The following is a 26,987-nucleotide window of genomic DNA, read 5'->3' as shown; positions in this document are numbered from 1 at the left end:
CCGTTCTTGTATTTCACCTGAGTGCTGGCAGAGTTTTGCATTTGATTTGATTTTAGATGTTGAACTTGATATTATTTTGCAATAAGATGTTGGTCGGGAAGATTTTGGAAAAAACATTCAGCTATGTTTTAACCATTTTTGTAATTATTTTTAAGGTTTTAAACCTATTTGGCTGACAATTTTAACTATTTATTAACAACTTTTGGCAAATGATATCAACAGTTTGATGCAATTACCTACATGTATAATTTGAGAGTTACTTGTAGCTAAGAATTGTAATTGTTTATCGTATCTAATTCAACTTTTTTGTGTCTTAAATCTTTTAATCCTTTGGATAATCAAACTGATTATGAGCTTCGAGCCAACAACCCGTCCTGTTTATTAATTTATTTCAGTTCTTATATTCCACAATCAATACATATAACTGTTTAACACCCACTGACTCGGGATTTCATTTCACTTTTTTAAAAAAAACTTAGCTCCTAGTTCCTATTTCACTTTCCTACCTGGCAGCAGCAGAAATACTTCATGTTGAGAATCACTGTTTTTAAGGACTGACAAAATCAAACAAACAGACTTGAATTTAGCTCTAGGTTGTAATTTTTTTTATTATTATTCGACATGTTTTCGTACAGTTTTGTTTTTTTGGGTTGCCCAGGTGTACCAGCTTGAGTTTTACCCCGACAGTACTCAGAAAGTAAATGCATGTGTGTGTGTGTGTGTCAGTGTGTGTGTCAGTGTGTAACAGTGTGTTTTGTAGTGCAGTTCACAGAGAAGCCTGCAGATAAAAAAAAAAAAGTATCCTCTGAGGTTCAACTTCTCCTTCCTGCTTTAATCACGGCTGCCTTTCACCGAGGCGTTGGCACCGATGCCAAAGCCCCCTCACTGGCATGTCTCTTCCTCCCTCACTCTTTTTTTCTCTTTATCCATCTTTCATTTCTTTTATTTCCTCCTGGAAACCTTTTCATGCCCCCCCCTCCCCCCCTTCCCTCCTCCCGAACCCCATCTCTGATCTTAAGAGCAGTCGCCACTGTGTTTTTCTGATAAAGCTTGATAGATAAACATGCTCTCTTATGTCCCTGCGGCCCACCGCCCTCTCTCCTGAGACCACACCCCTCCAAAGCACTTCCTCTGCCACAATTAGTCTGTAATAAATACAATGCTCTCTCACTCTCCCCCTCTCTCTCTCCTCATTTTTGATTTATATTAAGTGCAACATTCGGGGCTGTCTGACTTTGAAGCTAAAGAAGAGATTGTGGTTATTTTTTTTGTACTTCCTCTTCTCTGCAGTCGTGCCAAACGTGCGTGAGAACAATAGCAGGCCCGCTAAGAGATATTGAAACATATGCGGAGAGTCACGAGCATTTCCACTCAAGTCTGAGCTGATGGCTTTGATAAGATTAGTTTGCTTTTTAAACAGGAAGTGTGCTGCTTAAAGAAGAAGAAGAAAGAAAAAAAGAGACACAGCGTGGTTGCATAATAAGTTTAACTACTTCTCAGAGAGCTAAAGTTTCCCTTCAAACTCTTCAGATTAACAAAAAAAAGGAAAGAGACGAGTCGCGGAAAGTGGAAGAGGAGAATGATAGAGAGGGGGGGAGTTTATCAAAGTGATGGAATAAAGAGAGATTTAACACGGTCATATTAAAAAGACATGCGGCAGTTTCAATATTTAAAAATCCCATTTGCTTCGACAGAAGAGCTTTTTCATTCAAGAGCATATGGCAGCGGCGGTACCTGTATCCAGCTTCTCTCTTATCTCGCTCAAAGACAAAGAGGAAGAAGGAGTAAAGGGGGGGGGGGGGGGGGGGGGGGGATGGGAGGAGGGGAGGGGGAGAAGGAGCCGAAAGAAAAAGAGATACTTTCAAACAGACATTCAGACATTGAAGAATCATTCAATTATCGGCAGCATGATGTAAAATAATTACCTGACTTGCTTCCTGTAATGAGTGCTGCTAATTAGCCATAGACTTTTGTTTTAGTCGGAAAAAAGAAAAGAGAAAAAGTCCCAAACTCCCAGCAGCACAGAAGCTGTGGAAAAAATATGGTGGATGTTGAAGTAGCACCTCATCCTTTTTCCAAACACACACACACACACACACACACAAGGCTGCACTGTGACTCTGTACTATAGCCCTCACTTGGCCTTGCAGGCGCAATTTACCTCCCAATGTATGCACACACAGCTCGCGGTAAATAGTCGACTCAAAAAAAAAAAGATCCTTCTTCTCTTAATTAGCTGTGTAACAATTAAAGTCTCCTCTTAGTAAATTGAACCTTTGTCTCCCTCGCTCCCCGGCTTGATTTCAGCACCTGTCACAACAACCCCTCCCTTTTACTGCCACCTCCACCGCTGCCACACACCCAGCACTATTACCTCCACCGCACCCCCCCCCCCCCCCGACTGTAGTCATTATGCAAAACTCCACCAGAATGCGCCCAGCATGAGCGGAAGAAAACAGCAATTATTTCTGATATTCTGTTATTTAGGGCCGTATTGACATTCAACTACTTTCTCTTTCTCTCTCTCTCTCTCTCTCTACCTCTCGGAGTCTGTCTCGCTGCCTCCACCTGAGAGCCAGAGTGAGACTGAACTCCACTTTCTTCTTGTCTCAATCTCCACTCGCATGTCCTCACTGTAAGACATAGACGCAGCTCTGGCCCTTAAACGTGGCCTACGCAGTTCTGTGAGTGTGTGTGTGTGTGTGTGTGTGTGTAGTCGGTGTGTGTGTGTGTGTGTGTGTGTGCAGAATTGACATGCAGCCCAGAGGATGACCAGTGATGTAAGCTATGAAAGATACACTGTGGTCATTGTCTCTTTGGCCTCTTTCTCCCTGCAGTCTAACCATGCGTGAGCGCTCTACACTGGCATGTTTTGTTGTCTTACACACACACACACACACACACACACACACACACACACACACACACACACACACACACACACACATGCAAACAGCATTGTGTCCTGGATTTCTGACCTATCTGACAGCGAGATGAGTTTTGTCATGAGACACACAGACTTTTTTTATGCTGCTCAAACATCATTAGTACATCAAGTTGCAGGTTTTATACAACGACCTCCTCACATCTGTTGCTGTAACACTTTATATTTGTCTGCTTTTTAAAGGCTGTTTTTTAACTTTCTAAAAATGATGTATGTCAGCAAACTGATACATTTGACATTAATATGCATGATCGTCTGTTAGGTTCACGTCCTTTATCTCCACGTTTTGTACTAAGGGCGTTAGAGAATCAGATATTAAAAGACATCTATTCCACAGAAAGATGCTTATTTGGGAGCGCTGGTGGCTTAGTGGTTATTTCGCACCTCCATGTATAGAGGCTCTTGTTCTCGAATTGGGCGGCCCAGGTTCCAGTCTGACCTGTGGCTCTTCTCCCACGTCATCCCCCTACTCTTTGGACTCCATACACTGTCCTGTCTCTGTAATAAAGGCATAAAAAAGCCCCAAAATAATGCCCTCCATACACCCGTTAGATTTAAGTCGTAGAGTAAATTCTTCAATGCTTTCGTTTTTTTCAGGTTTGGATGTGAGTTGACCATTTTTGTATCCAGTAAAGCATTCATATCGGAACCTAAGATTAAATCAAATTCAGAAAAAGTCCGACAAGGACATTACTTAGCCGAGCAAAGAAGAGATCATCATAACTGTTTGGTGCAGATTTATTCACAAAGGCCCCTTTTTAGACCATGAGACATACAGCACATTCAATAAAGGCAACTCTACCCTCTTCATCTCGCCATGCACTGATGATGATTGTCCGAGGACTTTCGACTTGTTAAAGTTATCCCCCCTTGTTGTCTTATTGAAGGCGGAAGAAGAAGATGCCGAACATAAATAGTGAAGATCATTTTCAAACTCACATTTTTCTCAGGAGATGTGTTTCCTGAAGCTTACTGTAGCTTTTCAAAAACAACAACCTGAAAGATATCTTTTTAATTCCTTAAATCGTGTCCAGTTTATCCTCAAGTAAAGACAACAGCAGAATCAATGCAATTTAAGATTACAAGTTTCTAAGTATAAGCTTTAATATGATTCATTATTTACTATCGTTATCGTGCACGTTCCTTTTTTTTTTTGTCTTCCCTCCGTCGCTGTACTTTACTAAACAGAGAGTGCTTAACAAATGTTTGGCACTATTAATCCTTTGCTCTTGGTTTGGCTTTATTCGCTGCTGCAGGGGTCTGCCCATGCCGCTGTGACTGCTATTGTAGCGCACTCAGGAGGGGAGAGGTGCTCACAGATGTACATGCACGCACACACACATGCACGCACACACACACACGCACACACAGACAGAGACATCTGCAGGTCACCATCATCATAGTGGGAATAATACCAGGGATGGTTATCATAAAGGGAAGCTTTGAGCTCCCGGCCGTCTTGGGAAGATGATTTGGCTGGCCCGGAACAATGAACTGTGGGAATCCGCTTGTCCTGCATTGATCTTCCTCCCATGGCATCCCCTGCAAGGCTGTCAGAGCGACGGACAGATAAAAAGACCCACAACATTTTTCTTTCTTTCTCTCTCTCTCTCACTCGCCCCTCGGTGTCTTTCCTTTCTCTCTGTCAGGAGGGCTCCCACTGATCAGCGGGGATGAGCTGAAAGTTGAACTACCTGTTGACAGGACCTCTTAAACAGCCCTCAATGACATATTGTGCGAGAGAAAGAGGGGGGGGAGGCCGAGGCTCCTGTTCATTCATTAATTCACTGATCTATTGAGCCCCGTGCTCTCTTCAAACTCCTCCATCCCCTTGCTGTTCTTCTCTCCGCATTGAAGCAAAGCAGGGGGTTTCATTAATCCCAAGAAGGGAAGACGTTTTTAAATTGTTTAGTGATCTGTGTTAAAACATTATGCATCTTTCTGTCTCTGCTTTGTTTGAGTTGAGGGGAAGAATGTGGTTAGTGTAAGACTTAAAGAAACTGGAAATACCTCCACAAAGATCCCTCTGTGAGAGTGGACACAGGGCACACATATTAAAAGTTAAAGCTCCTGTGAGGAGTGTTAGCTAGTTATGAACTAACAACATACTGGAAAGCAAAACTACACAGCAAAGAATCAAATCTAAGCACGAGCATTTGGTTAAATTATTGTAAAAAAAAAAAAAAAAGTCTAATTACACTTTTGAAGCCACAATGAACTGATGAGTCCAGATAAAGCAGATTTTATTTTAAATATAATAAATAAATGTTTTAAAGTTTTAACACACACAACTATTTCATGAAGTAAGTGCTTATAGGACAAAAAAATATCACATTGAAAAGAAGAAATCCTGCACACTACTGTTGCTTGGCATCACCAATGTATTACCAAAAAATACAAATAAAAACTTGATTTTTCCTAATACATTTGTGATTCTGAGCAAAAGTAGTCTGCAAGATTTTTTCTTTTAAATTAGATAAAAAAAAGGCCCGGATTGTTTCTGATAAGTGAAAGATAAATCTGCATATTTGACTTGTTGAGTGTGTTGAAATGAGATGCACTAAATCATTTAGAAGCAGACATCTCATTTCAGACACCCAGCAAGTACATTGTGCTTGATTTTTTAAAAACATAAACGTATTACAAGAGCCTCATTTTTTGTGTCTTGAAATACAAAAGTTTTATGTGGGCTTGTTGGATGAATGTGGCTTAAAAGAAGTGTAATGAGATATTTTTGACTGATAACTAGACAGAAACACTTCCTTAGATCTGGTAAATGGTCAATTAAATGTGTCTCAAACTGTTGGTACTTTTAAAAGTAGTAGATGAGTAGCTCAAACTTTGGCCTAGGGTTACTGTGTTACCTATTCTAGCCTTAAAGGCGCTAATATTCAGATCTGCACCAAGTTGGACATCTAAAATGAGGCCTGCATTGCTCCGATAGGTCAAAGAAATATCTGGTGGAAGCAAATGTTTGTTAAGTGTCTTAAAATAAGCTGTCAATCTTCATAACATTATTATGTTTTTTTGTTTTTATCTTGAATTAAGATGATTATCCAGACTCTGCAGGTGAATGTGGATTAAAATAACTTTTCGTTTTTTACTACAAATTAGACTAATAACGAGTGCTTAGATTTGAGTTCTTACAGCGTAGATGAAATCTGATCTCATCCATGTCTGCAGAAAGGAACCCCCCCCCCCCCCCCCCCAACACCACCACCACCACCCCCCTACATTGAAAATAGACCGATCCATCTCTGAAGCTTCTCCTCTCTTTGATAGTGCAGCGTTATGAGTTTTGATCAAGAGGCTCGAGGCATGGGCTGGAGTTAGGATTGTATCTGGCAGGGCTTGTGTGACTGTCTTCCATGTTGCAGTTCAGAGTGTTTTCGCCTCATTACAGAAAGTAATAATGCAGCGAAGTCAAAGAGCGAGAGAGCGGGTGGAAGGAAAACAAGGCAGATTTTTTTTATTGGATTAATTAGACGTCTTGTACGGACCACCTGCAACAGGAACAAAACACAAGCCAGGAAGAAAACTCATATCTGCTTCAGTTCTACCAAACCAAAGCAACAACTCTGACGACAGAGACTTCAACACGGAGCTAATTGATCTTTGAAATGACAAACAAGCTGTGAAAATACACTTATAGCTTTTTAAATGGATTTAAATGCCCCAGCTACTTATCACTACGTTCTTTAGCATTCATTTCTCAGTTGGTGCAACATATGGTACCCACGTTGTCCCTTTGAGATCATTTTTTCCGCGGCTGGCCCCCTTTCCCTCATCTCATTAATGATCTGCTGCAAATATGATGGAAATCAGCACATTGTGAATAAAGATTGATTTGTTTAATGCTATGAATTTGTTCATTAGGACTTAATGGGGTATTGCTTTGTGATTAGTCGATGGCTTTTGTGTCGATACGCGTCACAATAACAAAGTAAAGTTCAACTAATGGCTTTTCGATTCTTGACTTTGTCCCCATCTTGTCTTAAACGTCAGAGAAAAGTTGGATGGCAAAACTCAGGCGGTGATGATACATTTAAGGACTATATATTCACAAACTGTTTCTTCTAATTTGAATATATAATAGTTAGACTTTGGTGACTCTGACTCTGCCACTCTTATACTTAAATTATGTATGTGATTACAATTACAGTGACACATATAAATCCTTTTTTGCATTTATGATGCGTGCTGCTTTTGATAAGAAAGAAATGAACTGAGCACATTCAAATGCTGACTGAAATATACTTCCATTGTGTTACAGATACCACTTATAATTAAGCTGAGGCTTGAAGAGGAAAAAAAAAAAGAGCAGAGAAGAAAAATGCATTTGGAGTGAAATCAGTTTGTGTGTGTTTGTGTGTGTGTGTGTGTGTGTGTGTGTGTGTGTGTGTGTTTGTGTGCAGGATATTCGGTGTGTTTACGGGTGCACGTGGTGCTATGCTGAATATTAAACCACAAACTATAAAGACAACAAGTGAACAGTCGTGAGAAAATGCTAAAGGAAGTCTTTGTGGTTTTAGAGGTATCAGAGGAGCCAATAGTTTTAATGAGGCAGCATTGCTGCACATGCCAGGAAGTGATAAGGTTATACAGGTTAGAGTAACGGCAGACAGATACTGTACCAGTGTACAGCTACGGAGTGCATGTGTTGTTAAATATCAGAGTCAAGCTATGCAGCCATGGCAGAGACATTGAGACGTAGTAGGGGCAGATTAGCACCAAGTCTCTCCTTAATACAACCGGTAAGATTAACAAACTTGAGCCTTAATCGACTAAAAGCATCAATCTGTAACTTCTATCTTTCTTGTTTTCCTCTGTACCGTTCTGAGACTGTTGGATTTGTGGCACCAGACATTAGCGGTTAAGATCAAGTCAAAATACAAAGCTGTGTTTGTGTGATTTCTGTGGGTAGCCATTTGTTAGTGCTGGTTGAGTTGCAGCGCACTCCTCGTGTCTTTTAGAGGGCATGTGCATATTGAATTGTTGTCTGTAGTCGAATTGTGTTCGGGTGCATGTCTTTGCCTGTGTGTGTGTATGCGTTCCTTCTTGTACACCAGCCTCAAATTCCCCCTGCATGTGTGTGTTGATATGAGCAGAGGGGGGATGTCACATAAGAAATGTCCTTTTTAATCAGGGGAAAAAATATAAAATGACTCGGGAGCAAGGCAAGCATATTAATGTGCCTCATTTGCATACGCTCGTCAGCCAGGATACGTTTATAAAAAAACACAAACTGGATTCGTCAGTTCATTTCACATTATTCCATTGTCTATCTGCCTTTGTTATATGTTAAAGATAAAGGCAGAAATCAAATTGAAGAAAAGGGCAAGCTGCTATCTCCCCAAATGAGCAACAGCTCATCAGCCGAGTTTAAATCACAGATTTCTATTCCAAAAGGCAGCCGCCTCTGTAAAAGGGCCCATTCAAATAAGGTCTTTTCCGATATAAGCACGGCTGCTGATGGAAGCTGGGGGTGTCACATCAATACATTTGAAGCCCTAACACATTTAAAGCAGTCTAACAAAGTTTTATCTTCTCCAGAAATTCTCACCAAGTATTTTTCCTCATGATAGATATTTACATAAACAGTATAATATGCAATTTTTCATGCAAGTGTAATTCATGATTTGGCTAGTATCATGCCTTAACTCACATGATTCAAGTCACAAAACAACCTGTCATAAGATCTATCGGTTTTGACAGTCTGCAGACCTTATAGTGCTTATTATATATGTGAGGAATTCTGTACAACTGGTTCATAGACTTCTGCAAATAAGAAGAGTTCAAGCAGGCGGCCCACTAGTGTCACATTCCTTTAAACATAAAGAGGAAGCTGGTCAAAGTGCCTAATTCATCTCCAGGAGATAAGAATCCACCATCGACAGTGTGTTGGAGGGGCCAGTGGCTAAAAGAACAGACACCCCTTATGTCTACTAACCTCCTACTCATGGGCGAGAGAGGGGGAAAAAAGAGAAACAATTCAAATTAATTCACATGAATGAGCCAAGCACAGTCTATCGTCCTCCTTATACTGTAGAAAGATACTGTAGGTGGAGAGAGAGAGAGAGAAACAGAAGAAACAGAGTCTGGTAGAATTCTTAGTTGTCCTTCATGGTTGTAAATTGTGTACTGAACATGTGGGCACATATTTAATAAGGGTGTGGCTGTGTAACTGAAAGATTGGGCTCTTCATCTTTTCTAAAATGGTCCCACTTTCTCTTAAAAGAGAACCCACCTCATGCCTCTGCTTTGCACTGGCTCTCCATGAAAGGATTTTTTTTTTTGATGATTAAAATCATACGTTATAAAACAGTGACCAGGCACCAGGCAGCATACTAATCAGCTTAATGAGACATTATACAATATTTTGTTGACCAAAGCAGAACGGTGGTTATTGTTTCTGAGGGTGTGACCCCTGCCAGCAGCCAGAGGAAGTGTGCAGATAGATGTTTATACCTCTCCATCTGGAGAGCAGATGGATCTGCATTAAAAAAACAATGTTATTATTGTAATTATTTTGTGTTTAATTCACTGATATTACACATATGAACACTTTAAGTAACAGTGCAATATGCTCGGTTTAAGAAAAAAATATGTTAAAGCAACACAGGGTGACAAATCGTTAGTTTTTCATAGCGTAGTAAAAAACAAACCCAACAAAGTATCCTGCTACCGGTCAATTCCCCTCAGACTACACAGTTCATAACTATGCTTCTACACCTGGGGTGCGGACCCCCCTTGGGTGGGGGGTGGGGGCAAACCTGGACTCGGACATGTATTGGGTTTTTCTAGTCTTCTAGATTACTCAAAGCTGTTTTTCCACTCTACATGTCACATTCACCCATTCACTCCACATTCACACGCTGATGGCAGAGGCTGCTACAAAAAGTGCCCATCAGTATTAACTACCAAGAAATTCACAAACCACTCACAAAATAGGATTTGCCACTCACCAATTCAGGTTTCAGTGTCACTCAGAATTGGCAAATTGAACAATTTGGGTTCCAGTGTCTTGACCAAGGACACTTCGATATGTGGCTGCAGGAGCTGGGGATCGGATCCCCGGACTTCCACTTTAGAGACAACCATCTCTACCACTTAACCACAACCTAACGATCTAAAGGAGGGCACAAAGTTCTGTCTCCTCTGAGGTCTTCAAATGAGATTTGCACATATTAATTAAAGTAATGATAGTGCACTTGCTGGGTAGTTAATTCAAAGGTCTGATAAAACCGTGAAAATAATGCTCGCAAAAATATCAAACTACTTACTGTAGTCAGCCACACTTGTTATTCAAGATATAATGAAGACAATCAAAATGCAAGTTGATTTTTTTGACAATCTTTTTTCCTGTGGCTCTTGGGTGGGCTCGGCTCATTTTGGATACAAATAAGGGGGGGGCTCAAAGAATAAAAAGTTCAATAACAACTGGTTTACATGAATGTATCTTTGGCTGCATTGGGGACATTTTCAACACAGCCAACTGTTGTTTCTCCATCCTAGAAACTGTAAAAGAGTAAAGGTAGAGAGGAGACAGACAGAGAGAGAATTTGGGGAATTGGAAAGACGCAGAGGAAGAGCAAAGTGATTCACATCAAATGTAGAGCAGCTCTTTAATGGAATTTTGTGCCAAGACAAGTGTCGTGGCAACCAGATAAGAGTGCTGTGTTTACTGAAATAACCCCTTGGTTTTAAGTGCTATTGTTAATATCATAATTGTAGTATTGCGGTGGCTTCCCGACAATGGCGTTGCTCCGTTTCATTAAGGCGTGTAATTGGTGGAATTCTGATAGGATGGGCACAAGTAGCTTAATTATACACTGCTCACTGTGTTTACAGAGTAATTATTCCATCCAAAATGGTGTTACATTTTGAAAAAGTTCTAAGGAGTCACAGCGTTTCTCCAGGCCCTTGGTGCTGACAATTCACACAGTGCTCTGTTCATCAAAGATGATGCATTTTTTTCCCCCTGTAATGAGTAACGTGGCAGGTGTTGTTTCCCTAAATGAAGTAACACATTAGCCTTGAATATGTGGTGTGATAATTATGTATTTTTAATCCGGACAAACTAATACAATTTGTTTGTGTCACGCTATTCAAACTAATATATTTCTGTCTTTTTTCTTCCTGCTTTCCAGGATGGAGGACTCAAGTTTGTGTCTCGGTGTGTCGTCAGCGGTGTCTGATGCCGACGCCCATCTGAGCAGTGCAGTTTTAAATGGCCGCTACCCCATCAGTCAAAAGCTTCATCAGCTCACCGCCCAGCTAGGACACGCCTTCCCTGATCTACACCGCCCACAACAGATCCCTGAAGAGAAAGCAGCCACGCCTTTGGACGAGAAGACCCACCACGCAGCCCTGGCCAGTCAACCCATCAGCAGTCAGATGGCCCTGCTGGCCAATCAGCTCAACCGAGACATTGATGCGGGGGCACTGAGTGGGTTGAATGGGCGAGTTGATCTGCAGCAGTTCCTCAATGGCCAGAATTTGGGCATCATGTCCCAGATGAATGATATTGAAGACGACGCTCGCAAGAATAGGAAGTATCCCTGTCCATTGTGTGGCAAGCGCTTCCGTTTTAACAGCATCCTGTCGCTGCACATGCGCACACACACAGGAGAGAAGCCCTTCAAGTGCCCCTACTGTGACCACCGAGCAGCTCAGAAGGGCAACTTGAAGATCCACCTCCGGACCCACAAGCTGGGCAATCTTGGTAAGGGGCGCGGCCGTGTCAGAGAGGAGAACAGGCTGCTGCACGAGCTGGAGGAGAGGGCCATCCTAAGGGATAAGCAGATGAGAGGGAGCAGCAGTATCCTCCAGACAGCTCAAACACCCCATTTGAGCCTTACCAGCAGCACCAACACCCATCAGCAGCAACTAGGCTCGGCCTGTGGCCTCCTTCCCCCCTCTGGCCTTATCACCCCAGACCCAATAGCCCAGCCTTCTACTTCACCTAAGCCGGCTGGCACCCAGGACGAACTATCCCTTAACCCTGCTACAGGCTTTCGCTGCACCTTCTGCAAAGGGAAGTTCAAGAAGCGCGAGGAACTGGACCGCCACATCCGCATACTCCACAAGCCCTACAAATGTACTCTGTGTGAATTTGCTGCCTCTCATGAAGAAGACCTGATAAGTCATGTGGAGAAGGCCCACATCACAGCGGAGTCCACACAGGGCCAAGGTGCAAGTGGTGGCGGTGGCGTGCAGAGCACCACTGAATTTCGCTGTGAGGTGTGCGGCCAGGTGTTCAGTCAGGCTTGGTTCCTCAAGGGCCACATGCGCAAGCACAAGGACTCATTTGAACACTGCTGCCAAATCTGTGGCCGTCGATTCAAGGAACCCTGGTTCCTCAAGAACCATATGAAGGTGCATCTCAACAAGCTTGCCATCAAGAGCAAGCCGCCCCAGCCCAGTGAGCAGGAAATAGCTGCTGTCAACAGCATGAGCAATCTGGCTCAAGAAGCTCATGCCAACCTTTATTCACGTTACATCTCCTGTCTTCAGGGTGGCTTCCTTTCACCAGAGAAACAGGGCCTGAGTGAGCAGCATCAAATGTTGGCCAAGGCAGGCATAGCCATGAAGGAAAAGGAGATGCTTGGGAAGCTTCTGGGGCCAATGGCAGGAGGTATGGGCCATGGTCTGGGTGAAAATGAAAAGCGCTCACTCCTGGGCTGTCTCAACCTCGTGCCACCGCTCAAGTCGAGCTGCATGGAGCGCCTTCAGGCAGCCGCAAAAGTGGCTGAGATGGACTCCCTCAACAGCTACCAAGCATGGCAGATAATGGCCCGCGGCATGGCCATGGACAGGGCTTTCATGCCGAAGGAGCAGCAGCAGCAGCAGCATCAGCACCAGCACCATATAGCCCCGGGGCAGGAAGATGAAATTGGTGGTGCAGGGGCCTTGGCTTCCTTCTCAAAGGAAAAGCAAGAATACTCCTTGATTGCTTCAAATGATAGCTCCAAGCAGAAGCAGCTATCGGAGGCCTTGCATGGATCCAAGGCAGCTGGTGGAGCCATGTTGTCCATGAAGGAGGACGGAAGAGGCTTTGACAGTCACCGTGACTTAATGTCTCACCATGGTAGTGCCGAGGCTCCTGGAGCCATGGCTGGCTTGGGAAGCCCAAACATTGACTTCAGCCTCTCCAGCCTCTCTGGCCTGAAGGAGAAGCCTTCAGAGTGTCCCGACTGCGGCCGGGTCTTCAGAACCTACCATCAGATGGTTGTCCACTCCCGCGTCCACGGCAAAGACAGGCGAAGCATCGAGGAAGCGCTCCAGCAACAAGGTCTGGAGGAGCGCCGCGGATCGGCCAGCGACCCTGAGTCCCAGTCCATTAGCCGCTCCACCACTCCTGGTTCATCCAATGTGACGGAAGAGAGCGGCGCTGGAGGAGGACACTCCCAGACAGGAAGCGTTCAGGATGACAGCCCACATCCCTCCTCACCATCATCAGGTAAGGAAATGAGTTAGAGATGAATAAATAGCTCTTGTAATACCTTCGTCTGTCTTTAAATTTGGGGATAAAAAATTGTCACCCGCAAATCCTTGACAAAAAAATATCTCAGAGACCTCATCCTTTGGTTATTGAAGGTGACTTTCCCATACATGGCGGGTACTACATTGGAAATACTATCCCAATCTAACTTTCTGACAACCTAACAACGGGCAAAGCTGAGGCTGCCCTTAAGCCTCCTGACAAACTTCTGCAATGCCCCCACCCATCATTCTGATCAGCCACACCACTTACCATGAACAACTCTTGTTCTTCATAAAATCAAAAAAGATACAATTTAAAAGAAATAAACCCCCGCACAGTGTGTGCATACAGGTTGCCGCTTGTTTCAGATACACAGACACCATTGTGAAGGGGTGTGCTTTATTTTGATTCACAAAGACAAAGATCAACACACCTATTGACTACTTACCAATACACAAGCACACAAAGATGCAAGTGTATGCATCACATATACTCATGTGCCGGTATCTCAGTCACTGGTTCTTATCATGGGCGGTTCTAGGCAGGGGCCAACAGGGGCCAGTGCCCCTGTAACACTGAGCTTGGTCCCCCCCTGTGGCCGCCCCTCCAAAAGGAAGAACCCCCCTAGTATTTGACTCAACAACCGGACTAGTAGCCTATTAAATACTGTTACTGAAATAAATAGAAATCACGGTATTGTATGATGTGCGCATATTATTTGGCATAATATATATATCTTTTTTAAAGCGATCATCTTTGTCTATTTTTCACCTGGGTTTAATGTTCCCCTCTGACAAAACAACTGGCTCCAGTTTGGCCCCCTCAGTAAAAGTAGTCTAGAACCGCCACTGGTTCCTTTTCTGGACATATTAGCAATTGCCCCTTGACTTTGCTGTGTTGTGTGTTGCCATTCAAATTAAGCCAAAAAAGAAGACTCCAGAGAACACAATCCAGAAAGAGACCTGCTTCTCCATTACATTCACGTGTGCGGGTTAGCAGTCTAGATCCCTGTGGAACATGAGTAAAGACTGGGAGCGTTGGGACACACTCGTTTTAACCACAGCGATTAATAAATGTCTTTAATAAACACGTTAGAGACAACTATCCCCCCCTCCCTCCTCTCCGCACAGCAAACACAGGCAGGCCGGGGCTAGATAAGTGTATGTTTAGTGGGATTAAGGGAGGCTCGTTGCTAATGATTACAGAAGTTTTTAAAGGTAACTTTCGCTTGCTCCTCAGGGCACTATGCTGGCGTTAAGAAGCGCGCGCAGTAATTAGGTCACGACTATGCGATAATCAGTCGGTTTAAGCTAAACAAGACACTAATTAAAGATATACATATAAAGCAGGTCAAAAAAAATGGTGAACTTCATTTGCAGAAGCGAGGATGTGCTTTTAAGTCTTTTGAGAAAATAAATAAATAAATAAAAATATAAATCACAGTGGCTTAGCTTAAGGGCTGTAAGCAACTTAATTCCACCAGTGGAGACGAAATTGTTTATTTATTCACAGAGGCATGAAGTCCTTATCATGCCCGTGTAGTGTGATGAGTTTGAACATGGGACAGGCTATGTTTATTTTAATCTAAGAAATAATAACAGACAACCCCCCACCCCAATTAGGAATTAATGAAAATGAGAGTGAGATAAAAACCTATTTTCTTTATAGAGACTATTAAACATAACACTTTCTCAACAGGGTGGGGGTGTAGCCGATGTAATTATCTTCTGAATTTTAATGCTGCAAGTTTCTCTCTCTCTACCCCCCCTCTTCTTTCTCTCTCCCCCTTCCCTCTCTCTCTGTCTCTCTGTCTCTCTCTCTCTCTCTTTTGACTCAAGCACTTTGAATCTGATGGGTTCAGCTTGTGGCGTTTCAACAACTTCAGAAGTACGGTATTAACATCCAGTGTTTTGTGTACAGAAAAAGAAGGAAGGGGGGTGGGGGGGATGTAAGGGGGGAGAAGAAAAGCAAATTAAAATAATAATTGACAAATAAAAACCAATAGTATTTACCACCAAATGCTAACAAAGCACAAAGAAATGCATTGGATTTAGTTGAGTGGTTAAATCTTGCCCTCAAGGCACTATCTGTGGGAAAGGAGGGTAGGATTAAAGACAAAACATATAAATACAAAATGAATAAAAAATAGTGTATTGTCTAGTTTACACGAGAAAAAAAAATCGCCCGCTGGTTTTCAAGAGGCCTTAATTTTGCCCTTCATGCTGTTTTTGTCTAACCATTTGTTTATATGTGCAGTTTTCTGTGCAGTAGTGTGTCTGCTCCTTATCTGCGTGATCAGTCAGAGGGCACACTTATCTAAGGTTCGCACTATTAAGTCAGTCTGTCACAACCGTAAGGCAGGCTAAACTTAAACAGAGTCAAAGTCAATTATTGACAATGAAAGAAAAAACATGAGAAACTTAAAGAGACTTGAAGACATTTTTTTACCAAAAGTTGTTTTTTGGAAGACATATTTGATGTGCACATTTTTAATATGCTATTTCCTGTTGTTGTTTTTTTAAAAATCTGAATTTAGCAGAACTTCTTTCTTCACGACTTACACAATGTGATTCACATTTGGAGCTCAGGGACTCTCAAATTAGAAACTTTGATGTGTGAGAAAAAATGTGTCTGAGTCTCATGTGGAGAAAGGTGTCAAGCTTCATCTCTGCATGCATGTTTTGTTGTGTATGTGTGTATCTCTATGCGTGCCTTTCTGTATGTATGTGGGGGATATATGCTTTCATGCTAGGCGTGCATATCACTCTCTTCTGTTTAAAGCAGGATGTGGCTACTTTACCATTGTCTTTATCTTAATATCTCAGGCCTAAAAAGAAAAGGCTTGTAATTCTCTCTGAGTGTTTATGTGTTGCACCTGCAAGTGTGTGGCTGTGTACGTGTGAGCCTCTGCCCTGCCACCTACCCACAGCAATTTGAGTTAAACTTGAATTATAGTAATCAAAAATAACATCTCAACTGTGAAAGAAGGTCAGCTTTTTTCCGCTTTTGTCTTTGAGACGGCGCTTGTTTAAAAGCAACGAGTAAAACGGCAGAAGTGAGGAAGAGAAAGAGGAGAAAAACAAAGGCCGCTGTCAGACTTGTCCTTTAAACACCTTTCTTATTACAATATGGCTCAGCGGCTAACCTTGAGCATGAAATTATATTTCTTTATAACAAAGAGGTAATTACTTTTATGCCCATCACTGACTTTTTTGTTTGGTTATCCTTGAACTGACTTCATATCAATGTAATTGTTTGCTGCTTTGAAGGCCTGAGAAGTTGTGCTGAAACAAACAGCACAGAAGAAATGTTAGCGATGTTCAACATGAGGCATAGACCCGACATGAACGCAGGCATCACATCTGAAGGCGCCCGCTGCTTTAGAGAGCGTGGCCTGTTTCATGCCAGCTCTTACATGCAAATAACCCACCATTGAAAATCCTCAATTTGCACGATAGCGTCTCCCCATTCTGCTGCCACAGTGCAGGCAAAATGCAGCTGAATGTGTAAAAAATAGGCTTTTTACGCGTGCATGTAAGGCCTAGAGCTGCACAAGTCATCCTTACATGTACCTCCTCAACCTTCCCCTAAAACCTCACTCCCACCTCTTGGCTCCTGGCTGTAAAAAGACTCTATACACACTCCCCCTGGCTCTCTCTTTTCCTTTCTCTCTCTCCAGAGAATCCCCCATGTCTACAATTTTTAAGAGGAACAGCGTTTTAACATGGTGGGGATTAGCCTGCATATCCCTGGTCTTTACCGCGGCTCAAACAAGCAGGCAAAATGCTCGCTCCATACAAATTGAAATTGGATTTGCCAACTTGACGCCTTAGGTTATAAAGCGCGGATATTCATCTAATTGCAACGATACCATGGGGGCGTAATTACACATGCGGACAAACTGTTACGGTGTAATTACTGTGTCATTAACAGGAATAAAGTAAGGTGGAACAAGATCCAGACAACTATGAATATGCATGATGACAAGCCCAATACAGTAAAGCTAATATTTGTCAATGAAAATGTTAGCCTAACAGAGACCACTTTTCGTACTTTTTTTTTATAGACACAAACAGCTATTTATTATGGTACAAATAAACTTAACATGGGAGAAGTTCAGCTGATGCCAGAGTACTAAACTGAAATTTGCAAATAAGATACACATATCTTAAGATACATAAATTAAAATCCATTCCATTTAAAAACATCTTGGTCAATTAGAGTCGACTATTTGGTGCAGGTCCATCAGTCATCTTCATAGTACTATTCTGAAGGTTGTAAGAGAATTGAACAAAAATGTAATTATATAATGAACTTGGAGAGCGTATCGGAGCATACTCTCGGGTCAGATGTAACATACATCGCTGTGACTTTCCATCAAAGGCATTCACTGTTGTCAGAGCAGGCTGAGAGGTTAAGCCATTCGAACTCTCATCTATATGTGTGACCACAGTGGAATCTAAAATACTAAAGGTGTTAAAACCATAATCTGACACAGACACCTTCTACAAGACAAAGCTACAACATTTATCCTCATAAGACCGGATTGAGGGTTCTCAGAGAATTGAGTATGAATGTAATTGTAAGCTGTATTCAAAGCAAACTTTCACGTGATGTTTTACTTACATGACTTAGACCACTGGTTCACAACCTGGGGTCCGGAAATAGGAAAATAGTTGAAGCTGAGGAAACAGTAATACTATAATGTGCCCACTTGTCAGTTAATTCACCCATGTATGCAAATGGTGCATAACTATTTTCATACATAAAATCAAAATGGTTGAGATACTTCACAACCTGTACTGTGTATGCCAATAAAGAAATGAACTGTTCAGACCAAAACCTTGTCCTTTAACAAGGCTGTAGGCGTATTTATTTCTGCTGTTAAAAGGGCATTACATTAGCCTCAAGTGGTCACCCAGGTAACTGCAGTTTTTTGTAGTTTTTTAAACACTTGTTTTAATGTTTTAACACTGGAGGTTGCCACTTGGTTAAAACTGATATTGATAATGTTACTACAGCAATGTGTTCTTCTCGGGTCCTTGCTGTGCCTCAGGTTAGTTGCCTTTTCAGATTTCTTAAAGTACTTTAAAGAAACATTTATTTCAGTTAGCTGAAATATCCTGAAGAAGCCAAGTCTGCTGTGAATGCATCAGATGGTGAAGTCAAAGAAAAGTATTATTTGACAGTCCAGTCAAATTTGCAGTTGCGCTTTGAGTTATTTGTTCAGTTTTGAAGGGAGGCTTTGCAATGCACACAGTGAGATCAACTCATTAAACTTGTCTGGGCCAGCAGCCAGTTTATTGGCTAAAAAATAAGAAAATAAATAAATCAGGAAAAACAAATGAAACGTCCTATCCCTGTTATCGAAACAGGGTGTTCAGCATTACCTTTGTTTTAAAGGTGGTTAAATTAAAAAAGATATATATATATATATATATATATATCTGTAAAATGAAATAAAAAACACTTACAGTGTCTCTGTATGTGTTACTAATGCTTGATTACAACACAGGCAAAGCAGGCAGCTGTCCTGATCATGAAGGTTCACCAAGTTTGATATGAAATTTAAATGACATTTTACCAATATAACAGTAAGGTGAAGGGAGGTCAACATAATGTTTATATGGTACATGTTCCTGGACTTGCCTGGGTCCATTCATAACACTGGGGTGTTAGACTTTTGACAAAATGGTTTAATGGAAATACAGCGGCAGGTTTCAAAAGGGATATTTAGAGCTCCCCCTGCTGACCGGCTGCGGTATAGTTCATAAACCCCGCCTACTCCATGTAAACAGATGGAACATGTATCAAACTTTAAAGTCAAACCTGAATTCTGCCATGCTTCTGACATATGCAGATGTAACGTCATCATCGACAGCTCCGTTAAAAAATGGCGCCCCTATCAGCGTTCTTAGCTTGATTATCAGAGTAAAGGAGGAAAAGGGAGAGAAAACATTATGAAAACTAACAAAACAGTCATTCCACTTTCCACAACTGTGAATGTCTGCTCCAAACCAACACAAGAATCTGTCCTGCTATGGACTGTACCGACTTGAGGGGTCTTTGACGTTTTTTTGGTCATTTGAATACATCCTTTCAGCGTATGGAAGGGGCGTGGCTTCAATTCTGTGTTTCCACCAGCCAGCTCCTTATATGGGCGTGTCTTAGCTCTAAATAATGTCATCTGCGTAATATGTCAGCTTATGTCGCAGGAGTTCTTTTGGCTTCACTTTAGTACAATGGATGACGATGAAGATGCAGTGTCCATATTTATATACAGTCGTTAAGCTGAACACTTAAATTAGCACACTGACATCGTAGTGAATAAACTCACAAAGCAGGGTCAAAGTCAGCACATGTTAAAAAGCCTGAATACACACATCCTGACCGGTTAAATGGTAAATGGAGTTGAGTAAAGCGCTTTTCTAGTCTTCTAACTACTCAAAGAGCAGTATGCTACAATGCTCCTCCGTCACCTCTCTCTGCAGCCAATACTTTGAAATGAGGCCAGTCCTCTGCGAGCGTGTGCGCCATAATATACGAGTGTAAAGCTGTGTGCATTAAAAAATAATGAATTATGTCTCAAATTTTTCCCCGTTTCTCCCGTCTGCATAAATTACTTTTCTTTGTAATTGACATCCGTTCCTCTTCTATTCCCCCCCTCTCGCACCATTCTTCTTTTCTCTATAATCAGAGAACTCAGCGGTTACAAAACCTGAGCTTTCTACCCCCCACTCATTTGTAGGAGTCTGGCCTGTCATATCTGTATTTTTTATGTGTCACCAAACTTAAATAGACAGTCATTGTGTTACAGGCACATTCATTCCCCAAGCTGTATTTTTGTACAGTAGGTCAGGACTCTGGTGTCTGGTAAATGATAAAAGTTCTATTCAAACGCACTAATTGTCAGTGTGCCGCGCTGATTGACATGTCTCGGATAAATGCAGACTTAGTATTTTTGTACACGCTTGCACAATATAAAAGGCCAATTTATTTCTCTGTTCTTCTTTCTCTTATTTCTTGCACAGTTCATTTGATTTCTCTCTTCTTCTCTCGCTCTCTCCCTCTCTCTCCTCGCCCCGTCTCTCAGACTCAATTTGTAAATATTACCCATGGTGGGAATTAGCCCAGGCTTTTTAAGACATTTTAAAATTCCAATTTTATTCCGACGAGTGTGTTTGATCGAGGGAAGGACTGTGAGCCTCCGTTTGCTCCTCAGTATTCCTGGGTGGCTATCAGTGGCTAGCCTTGTCCTTATGAAACATTTATCAGCCTGTTTTATGTCTTAATGATCACGTTAGGATTCCCCGCTTGGTTATGAAGCCGCGACAGAGTGAGAGAAAAAAAAAAGGACTGCTGAGAGAATGAAGGAGAGGCGATGAGAAAATGACACGAGCAATCCAGGAGGGAGAGACGGGAGTGGAGGGAAAGAAAGAGAGAGATGACAGGGCATCACATTCCTCAGTAAACAGCGTTGCATTATGCCATCCACTCTTTTCAACTCCAAATCTTTGCCAAAACATAGCTTACCTTTCTCCTGGAACAAGCTTCCCTGGCTCATACGCACACACACACACACACACACACACACACACACACACCTCCCTCCTCTTCTGTCTCCCCCCCCCATTCCTTTTTATGTTTTTATAATTAAAACATAATATTTATCTTTCCATAACAGAAGGCTGCCTTCTTACTCCGTCAGGTAGACTGTTTGCATATTAATATTCTTAATACATCAACAAGCTATCTTCTCCAGTGTCACTGCAAAAAAAAAGTGAGCAAGAATAGAGAAAGAGAAGGTGACTCACAGATACTACCGTTTTTGAAATGTTGGGGCGAAACTTAACTTGATTGAGCATGCGGCAGAAGAAGAAGAGACTCCAAAGTAACAGGGAAAGGCTTCAAAAAAAAAAGAAAGCGAAAGAGAAAGAAAGACATAAATCAACATCACAGTCACAACTTGTGCCTGTGTTGGGTAGTGTTTACCCAGTCTCAACCTCAGGATGCACATAAAAATGCGCGAATCCAAGCTAAACAAACATTTGCTCCTCCTTCAGCCGAGAGAACAAAAGCTGAAGTCGACACTAAAAAGTTTCCCCCCTTCGTTTGATTGTTTATGTGTGTGCTTAACAGAAGGATGGAGGGATGGAGGGGAGGGCAAATGCTGAATGAGGGTGCACGCCAAGTTCCTTTTCTCTGTCCGGTGACAGCTGTCCGACTCCGTCAATGCTGAATTCCTGTGAAATGAGGCAGGGCTCTCGGTCAGGGAATGCAAATGGATGAGCACTGGATGGTAGGCGTCTGAGCTGAGCCCGGGGCCGGGGTCTGCTGGATGGGGAAGGGGGGAGTGGAATGCGTGTTGGTGGTGGTGCTGGGTTTTTGTTTGAAGAAGTCAACTTGGGCATGGTTGGGGTTCCTCTTCTGTGTGTGAAAGAGCAGAAGAATACATTGACCTTTGCCTCATTAAAAATGGAGGGCCAGGCATGTGATACCACGACTGAGGAATCTCTTGCTTTTTTTTCTTTTCTCTCTCTCTATCTCTCTCTCTCTCTCATCCTCCCAACTTTTTTTTTTTTTAGCCTCTCCCTCTTTCTCTTCTTCTCTATTTCTTCCCCCCTCGCTCTGTCACTCTCTAATTTTTGCCGCTCTCCCTCCTCCTCCTCCTCCTCTCAATCTCCTCCTCTTAACCCCATTGACAGGTCCCATAAAAAGGCTTTTGTGTCAACATCAGGGTGCTGACATGAGAGCAGAAAGCGACATGAAAAATGTGCTTTTTTTTCTTCTTAGTTGTAGCTATCTCCTCATCACCAAAGAGAGAGAGAGAGAGAGAGAGAGAGAGAGGGAGGAGAGGAGGGGGGAAAGGGGAGAAGGGGAGGGAGACGCAAAAAAAAATAGGGGTGGAAAAGTGAGGGAGGGATTAAATCCAGGGATTAAGATCTCTGAGCTTTCGTTTTTTTTTCACCCTCTCCCCCTGCCACATTCCAATTGTTCTTAAAATATTTGGCAATGTCAATTAGTAAGTGAGCAGAGCTAGCTGATGAACACAATTTTCCAGGCGACTGAGCACCCTATTGTTGTGGAGCGAACAGCAGATTTCTGAGGTCATTATCATTCCCTGTTAGCCGTGCCCAGCTGCTCTCCTCTTGGCTCCAGCCAAACTCTGCTCTCCTCTCTCCTTTTTTTTCTCCCCTCCTGCTCTTATACATCTCCTTTCCTCTCCTCTCCTTTCCTCTCCTCTGCTCTTCTTTCCCTCCCACCCTCCTGAACTGTGTTCACCAGTTCAGAGCTGGTTGATAGCAGGCAGCAACAGGGGGCCTTCAACAAGAGGAAGGATGGGAGGAGCTGGCTGTGGGGGGGAGAAGGGAGGAGAGAGTTAGATGGATGTATTGCAAGAGTGGGGGGGGGGGGATACAGTAAAATAAAATGAGTGAGGGAACTAGGGGTTGAAGGAATAAAAAACAGAGAAGGACATGGGGGTGAAAGGAGTGGGGCTTCTCGAATCAGGCGACTGAACACAAGAGGGAGCATGCAAAGAGGGAAAGAGGAAGGAGATTATCTGATAGTGTAGTTTTAGACTTGAACATTGAGAAATGGGGCATGTGGAAGTGGAGAATATACTTGGCATCACAGGGTTCATAGGAGAGGCTCTCTGGGCAATTCTTCCACTATACTGACACTTTGCAGAACATGTTTTTAACGTACACACACAAAAAAGGTGTGTGTGGGAAACCAGCTGCTTCAAGTATGAACAAATACAACAATGAGAAGGAAAAACTTCAAAGGCCTTTCTTACAATGGCTAAATCATTCAAAAAGTCAACATATTTAGACCGTTGAGGACTTCATCAGGGCGTGCAAAGAAACATAGTGGTGAGGCCAAACTCACAGTGAATCAACGACAGCCAATCGGTCGGCTTCATCTTCCTCACAGACCCACACAAAGGCAACAGTGAGATTTATTTTTAAGGTATTTATTGTATCATTTACACATAGGTCTTTTCTCATGTTCAAGCGACAGCCTCTCATTGGCTATGTAGGTGTGGCCTCACCACACCTATATGTCTGTTTGTAAGTATTTCCTTCCTCACTGTTACATTTTTCATGCTTGGTGTTTCTGCTTTCTCCCCTGTTTGTGTGTTTGTCACATTCTCCCCTGTTTTCACCTAAAACATTTTTTTACATTTCATTTCATCTACTTCCCCCCCCACATTGAACAACCTGTTTTTCCTCTATGAACAAAACACACTTGAGGTTTTTTTTGGGTAACAGGCCACGTTGCGTTCTGGTGGTTTACTGTCTGCGCCGTGTTTAGCATAAGTGCATGACACTTTGTCAGCAGGGCGGAGAAAAGTTGGAATTAATAATGTTAATGTGCTGCAAAAAATGTTCTTTCTTTCAAAAGAAAAGACGTTATTGTCTAGAGAGGCCCAATTAAAAACATCACACACACTCTGCACTTGAGGCTGTTATCAGAAACATATTGATATAGGACTGTAAGTGCATTGAACACGATGCAGTTTAGATCTAAGATTAAAAACTATAATAAAAAAAACACCTGCCTGCTGTTACTCTTTTATTAGTTTTCTTTCACAAAGCACAAAGATTTCAAGTATCTGCATCCAAACATCTGACGCATTCTTTCCTTTTTTTGTGTGTGTGTGTGAAAAGATGAAAGATCCTTTTTTTAGTCAAAGTACAAAAAGGAAGAAAAAAAACAAGTGGAGGAAATCAAAAAATCCCTGACTTCTTCGCACTTGCCAGTTGTACATCTTAATGTGTTCCCAGAGGCTTTTTTTCACCCTCTTCCCCCACTCCTTCCTTCCTCCTCCTCTATTCTCCACCTTATTGCACCCCTAACACTAAAACAAAAACCGCCATCCACCCATGGGTGCCCTCCCTCCTTTCATCCCTCACACGTCATCCGTTTGACAGCAGATTTACACATCTTGGAAAGCAGAAAATGCGAATTGTTTTTTTTGTATTTTCATTGTTTGCTACAGTACGAGTGAAGCAAAAAAACCTGCGCTGCAAAGCCAGTAAACCTGCAGGGTGACACTTTGCTATATGTGCTAAGTTCCACCCTGTGTTTTTTTCTTGTCTCAGATGTCCAACCTGGAGAAAGTTAAGTGTAAGTTAACACTGGTTGGTCGTGGGTGTCTGTGTTCCTCTTTAGTGTGTGTGTGTGTGTGTAAGAGAGAGAGAGAGAGAGAGAGAGAGAGAGAGGGGAGGAAAGACAGCGAGTGAGAGAAGTGAAAAAGGGTGAGCGGCATCAAAGCGTTGCTCTCAGCTGCAGCTGCCAAGCTTCCTCGTCCCCAGTTAGCAGCCATCCAGCTGTCAGGCTGCGCGAAGAGGAAGAGAGGGGGGAAATCTCTCACCAGCCATATGGTCCCCAGTTCTGTCGGAGACACTCCACGCTCCGTGGGCAAATGGCAAACTCATATATCTAATCAACACTCTTAATATCCAGACCTGAGACCAAAGATATTTTCAGAGTCGTGCCTTTCAACAGCACGGCAAAAGGCTAAAGAGTATATGGAATCCGTCCAATCCTTTTCAGAGTATGCGTTGGTGGTATTATGTGAGTGTAATAATCACTGCACACAGGTCAAACAGGTTACACTGCAGTGTAGGGAAAAGGCTTGTTGATCTAATATTGCTCTTCAGGGATGACGATGCCATCATTCTTTCGTTTATATAAAAAAAAAAAAGGCTAAATAATCTCCTGGAACAGCTGCTCGCTAGTTTGTGTAGCAACCAACCAGGAATGAATAGAACATTGTTTGGGAATACAGCTGTGAGTTAATACACATTTGAGTAAATGTGAATGTAGTATATGAGCGGGCAGAGCTGAACGGTCTCAAAACACTTTATAGTTCTTATAGGCCTTAATTACATTCATGCTTTTTCCTCTGGTCTCATTTGAAACATGTGGGGTTTGTTAAGACTCGTCCAAAGATGCAGCAGTTCAGATGTTGCTTTGTGATGTACATTGACACGACCGACCAGAGTTGCACAAACTCTTTATATAACTTGAAGTTTCCATCCATAGTATCACAATCTGAGCATCACCAGGACATAGTTGAAGGACATTATGGACAATAGCATTGATGCCACCTTTTTCATGATAAATCAGGAACGTTTGGCCTTTTGAATAAATGAGGACCCTGATCATTCGACAACTTTTCCTGTGACAGATGTTGGGGTCATCGTTGCCCCTCTGATCCTCTTTTTTACCATAATGCTAACGAGACACTGTCTGTCTTTTAGTCAGTCTTATGGGCTCGCCTACTTGGTACATTACGCTCTCTAACACCATCTTTCTCGGCTTGTATACATTTGTCTAATGACTTTTCTGTATTTAGAACCATTATCTTAAAAAGGGTCATCCCGACTCGGCCTCAGTGGTCAATTAACTTGAACTACAGTACTACGCTCCGGACGAACGCCTCTTACTCCAACTGACACAATAGTTGTGAGCAACTAGGGCCCTGGGTAGCCTAGCGGTTATGATGTGTGCCCCATGTACAGAGGCTATATGGTCCTCGCTGCAGTGACCGTGGGTTTGAATCCGACCTCTGCCCTTTGCTGCGCGTCATCAGCCCTCTCTCTCCAACAAACATTTCCTGTCTCTCTACAGTTTTCATACCCAATAAAGGCAAAAATAACTAAAAAAAATGTATTTAAAAAAAGAGTCCAGACCCCAAAATTTTAAAACAATCCCTTTTTTTTCAAATTCTTATGTGGGCCTGTTGACTCAGGCAGATATAAAGGCATTAAGACTCGTAACATTCACCTCACTGGTGAATTATGAAACATATTCAATACAGTAATACGTGCCTTGGATTGACTTGAACCTCTTCTTTTAGACGAGCAGAAGCTGTTAGCTGTAACACAGCTAGCCCCAGAGAGCACGGGCTTGAATGTGGCTTTGTGTTGTATCTGTTAGCGGGATGCTACACCTGCTCGTCTAATCCTGGCAGGCCTCTGCCTCCAGTCTCTCCGGCTGCAGAGTTTACGGGCGCCTTATTGCACTGAATCACGGGGAGGTTTGTCGGCATTACAGCGACATCACTGTGTAAAGCTTGGGAAAAAAAACACCCCCCCACCCCACCCCACCCCCTCCTGGTTGTGACTGAAGAGCGCACATCCCTTCCCCGGTTCAGCAAACAGCTATTAGCGTACGAAAGGAGCGTGTAGCCTGCAGTGGAGGTTGTGGATGTAGTAATTGGTATGTGTGGGAGAGAAAGATAGATAGAAACAAAGACAAGAGAAAAGTGGAGGAGGTAAGACAGCGTGAGAAGGAGAAGTGGAGAGAGATTTAAATCGAATAAAGAAGTATGGACGGGGGCAGCCGGGGTAAGAGGGGAAGAAGGGGAGTTGCCCAAGTCCTACAAATCTTTGCTCAACCCAACAACCTGAAGCAGAGCCCATTAAAAGCAGGGCGAGCCGGCTGAGATAGCAGCTGAGATGGATACGGCGGCAGCAATGGTTTGGAGGGACAGTAACTTTAATGGCCCCACTGGGTTTTTAATGAGTGTTGTGCCCCAAACAA

General features: G+C 42.6%; 1 protein-coding gene across 3 annotated transcripts in view; it reads left to right on the top strand.

Annotated features, from left to right (window-relative positions):
* Window positions 1-26,987, top strand: part of znf536 (zinc finger protein 536) — a 218,825-nt gene that overhangs the window by 103,989 nt on the left and 87,849 nt on the right. For 2 of the 3 annotated variants that reach the window (XM_061053165.1, XM_061053993.1), the window contains exon 5: window positions 11,095-13,406. In XM_061053165.1, the coding sequence (XP_060909148.1) occupies window positions 11,096-13,406 (2,311 nt within the window). In that variant the 5' untranslated portion in view covers window position 11,095. Of the gene's footprint in view, window positions 1-6,289; window positions 7,699-11,094; window positions 13,407-26,987 lie in introns of those variants that run through there. The other variant, XM_061054693.1, reaches the window with a different exon arrangement.

This window comes from Labrus mixtus, chromosome 1 (assembly GCF_963584025.1).
Source record: "Labrus mixtus chromosome 1, fLabMix1.1, whole genome shotgun sequence".
Taxonomy (NCBI): domain Eukaryota; kingdom Metazoa; phylum Chordata; class Actinopteri; order Labriformes; family Labridae; genus Labrus; species Labrus mixtus.
This window is presented reverse-complemented; position numbering and strand designations above follow the sequence as displayed.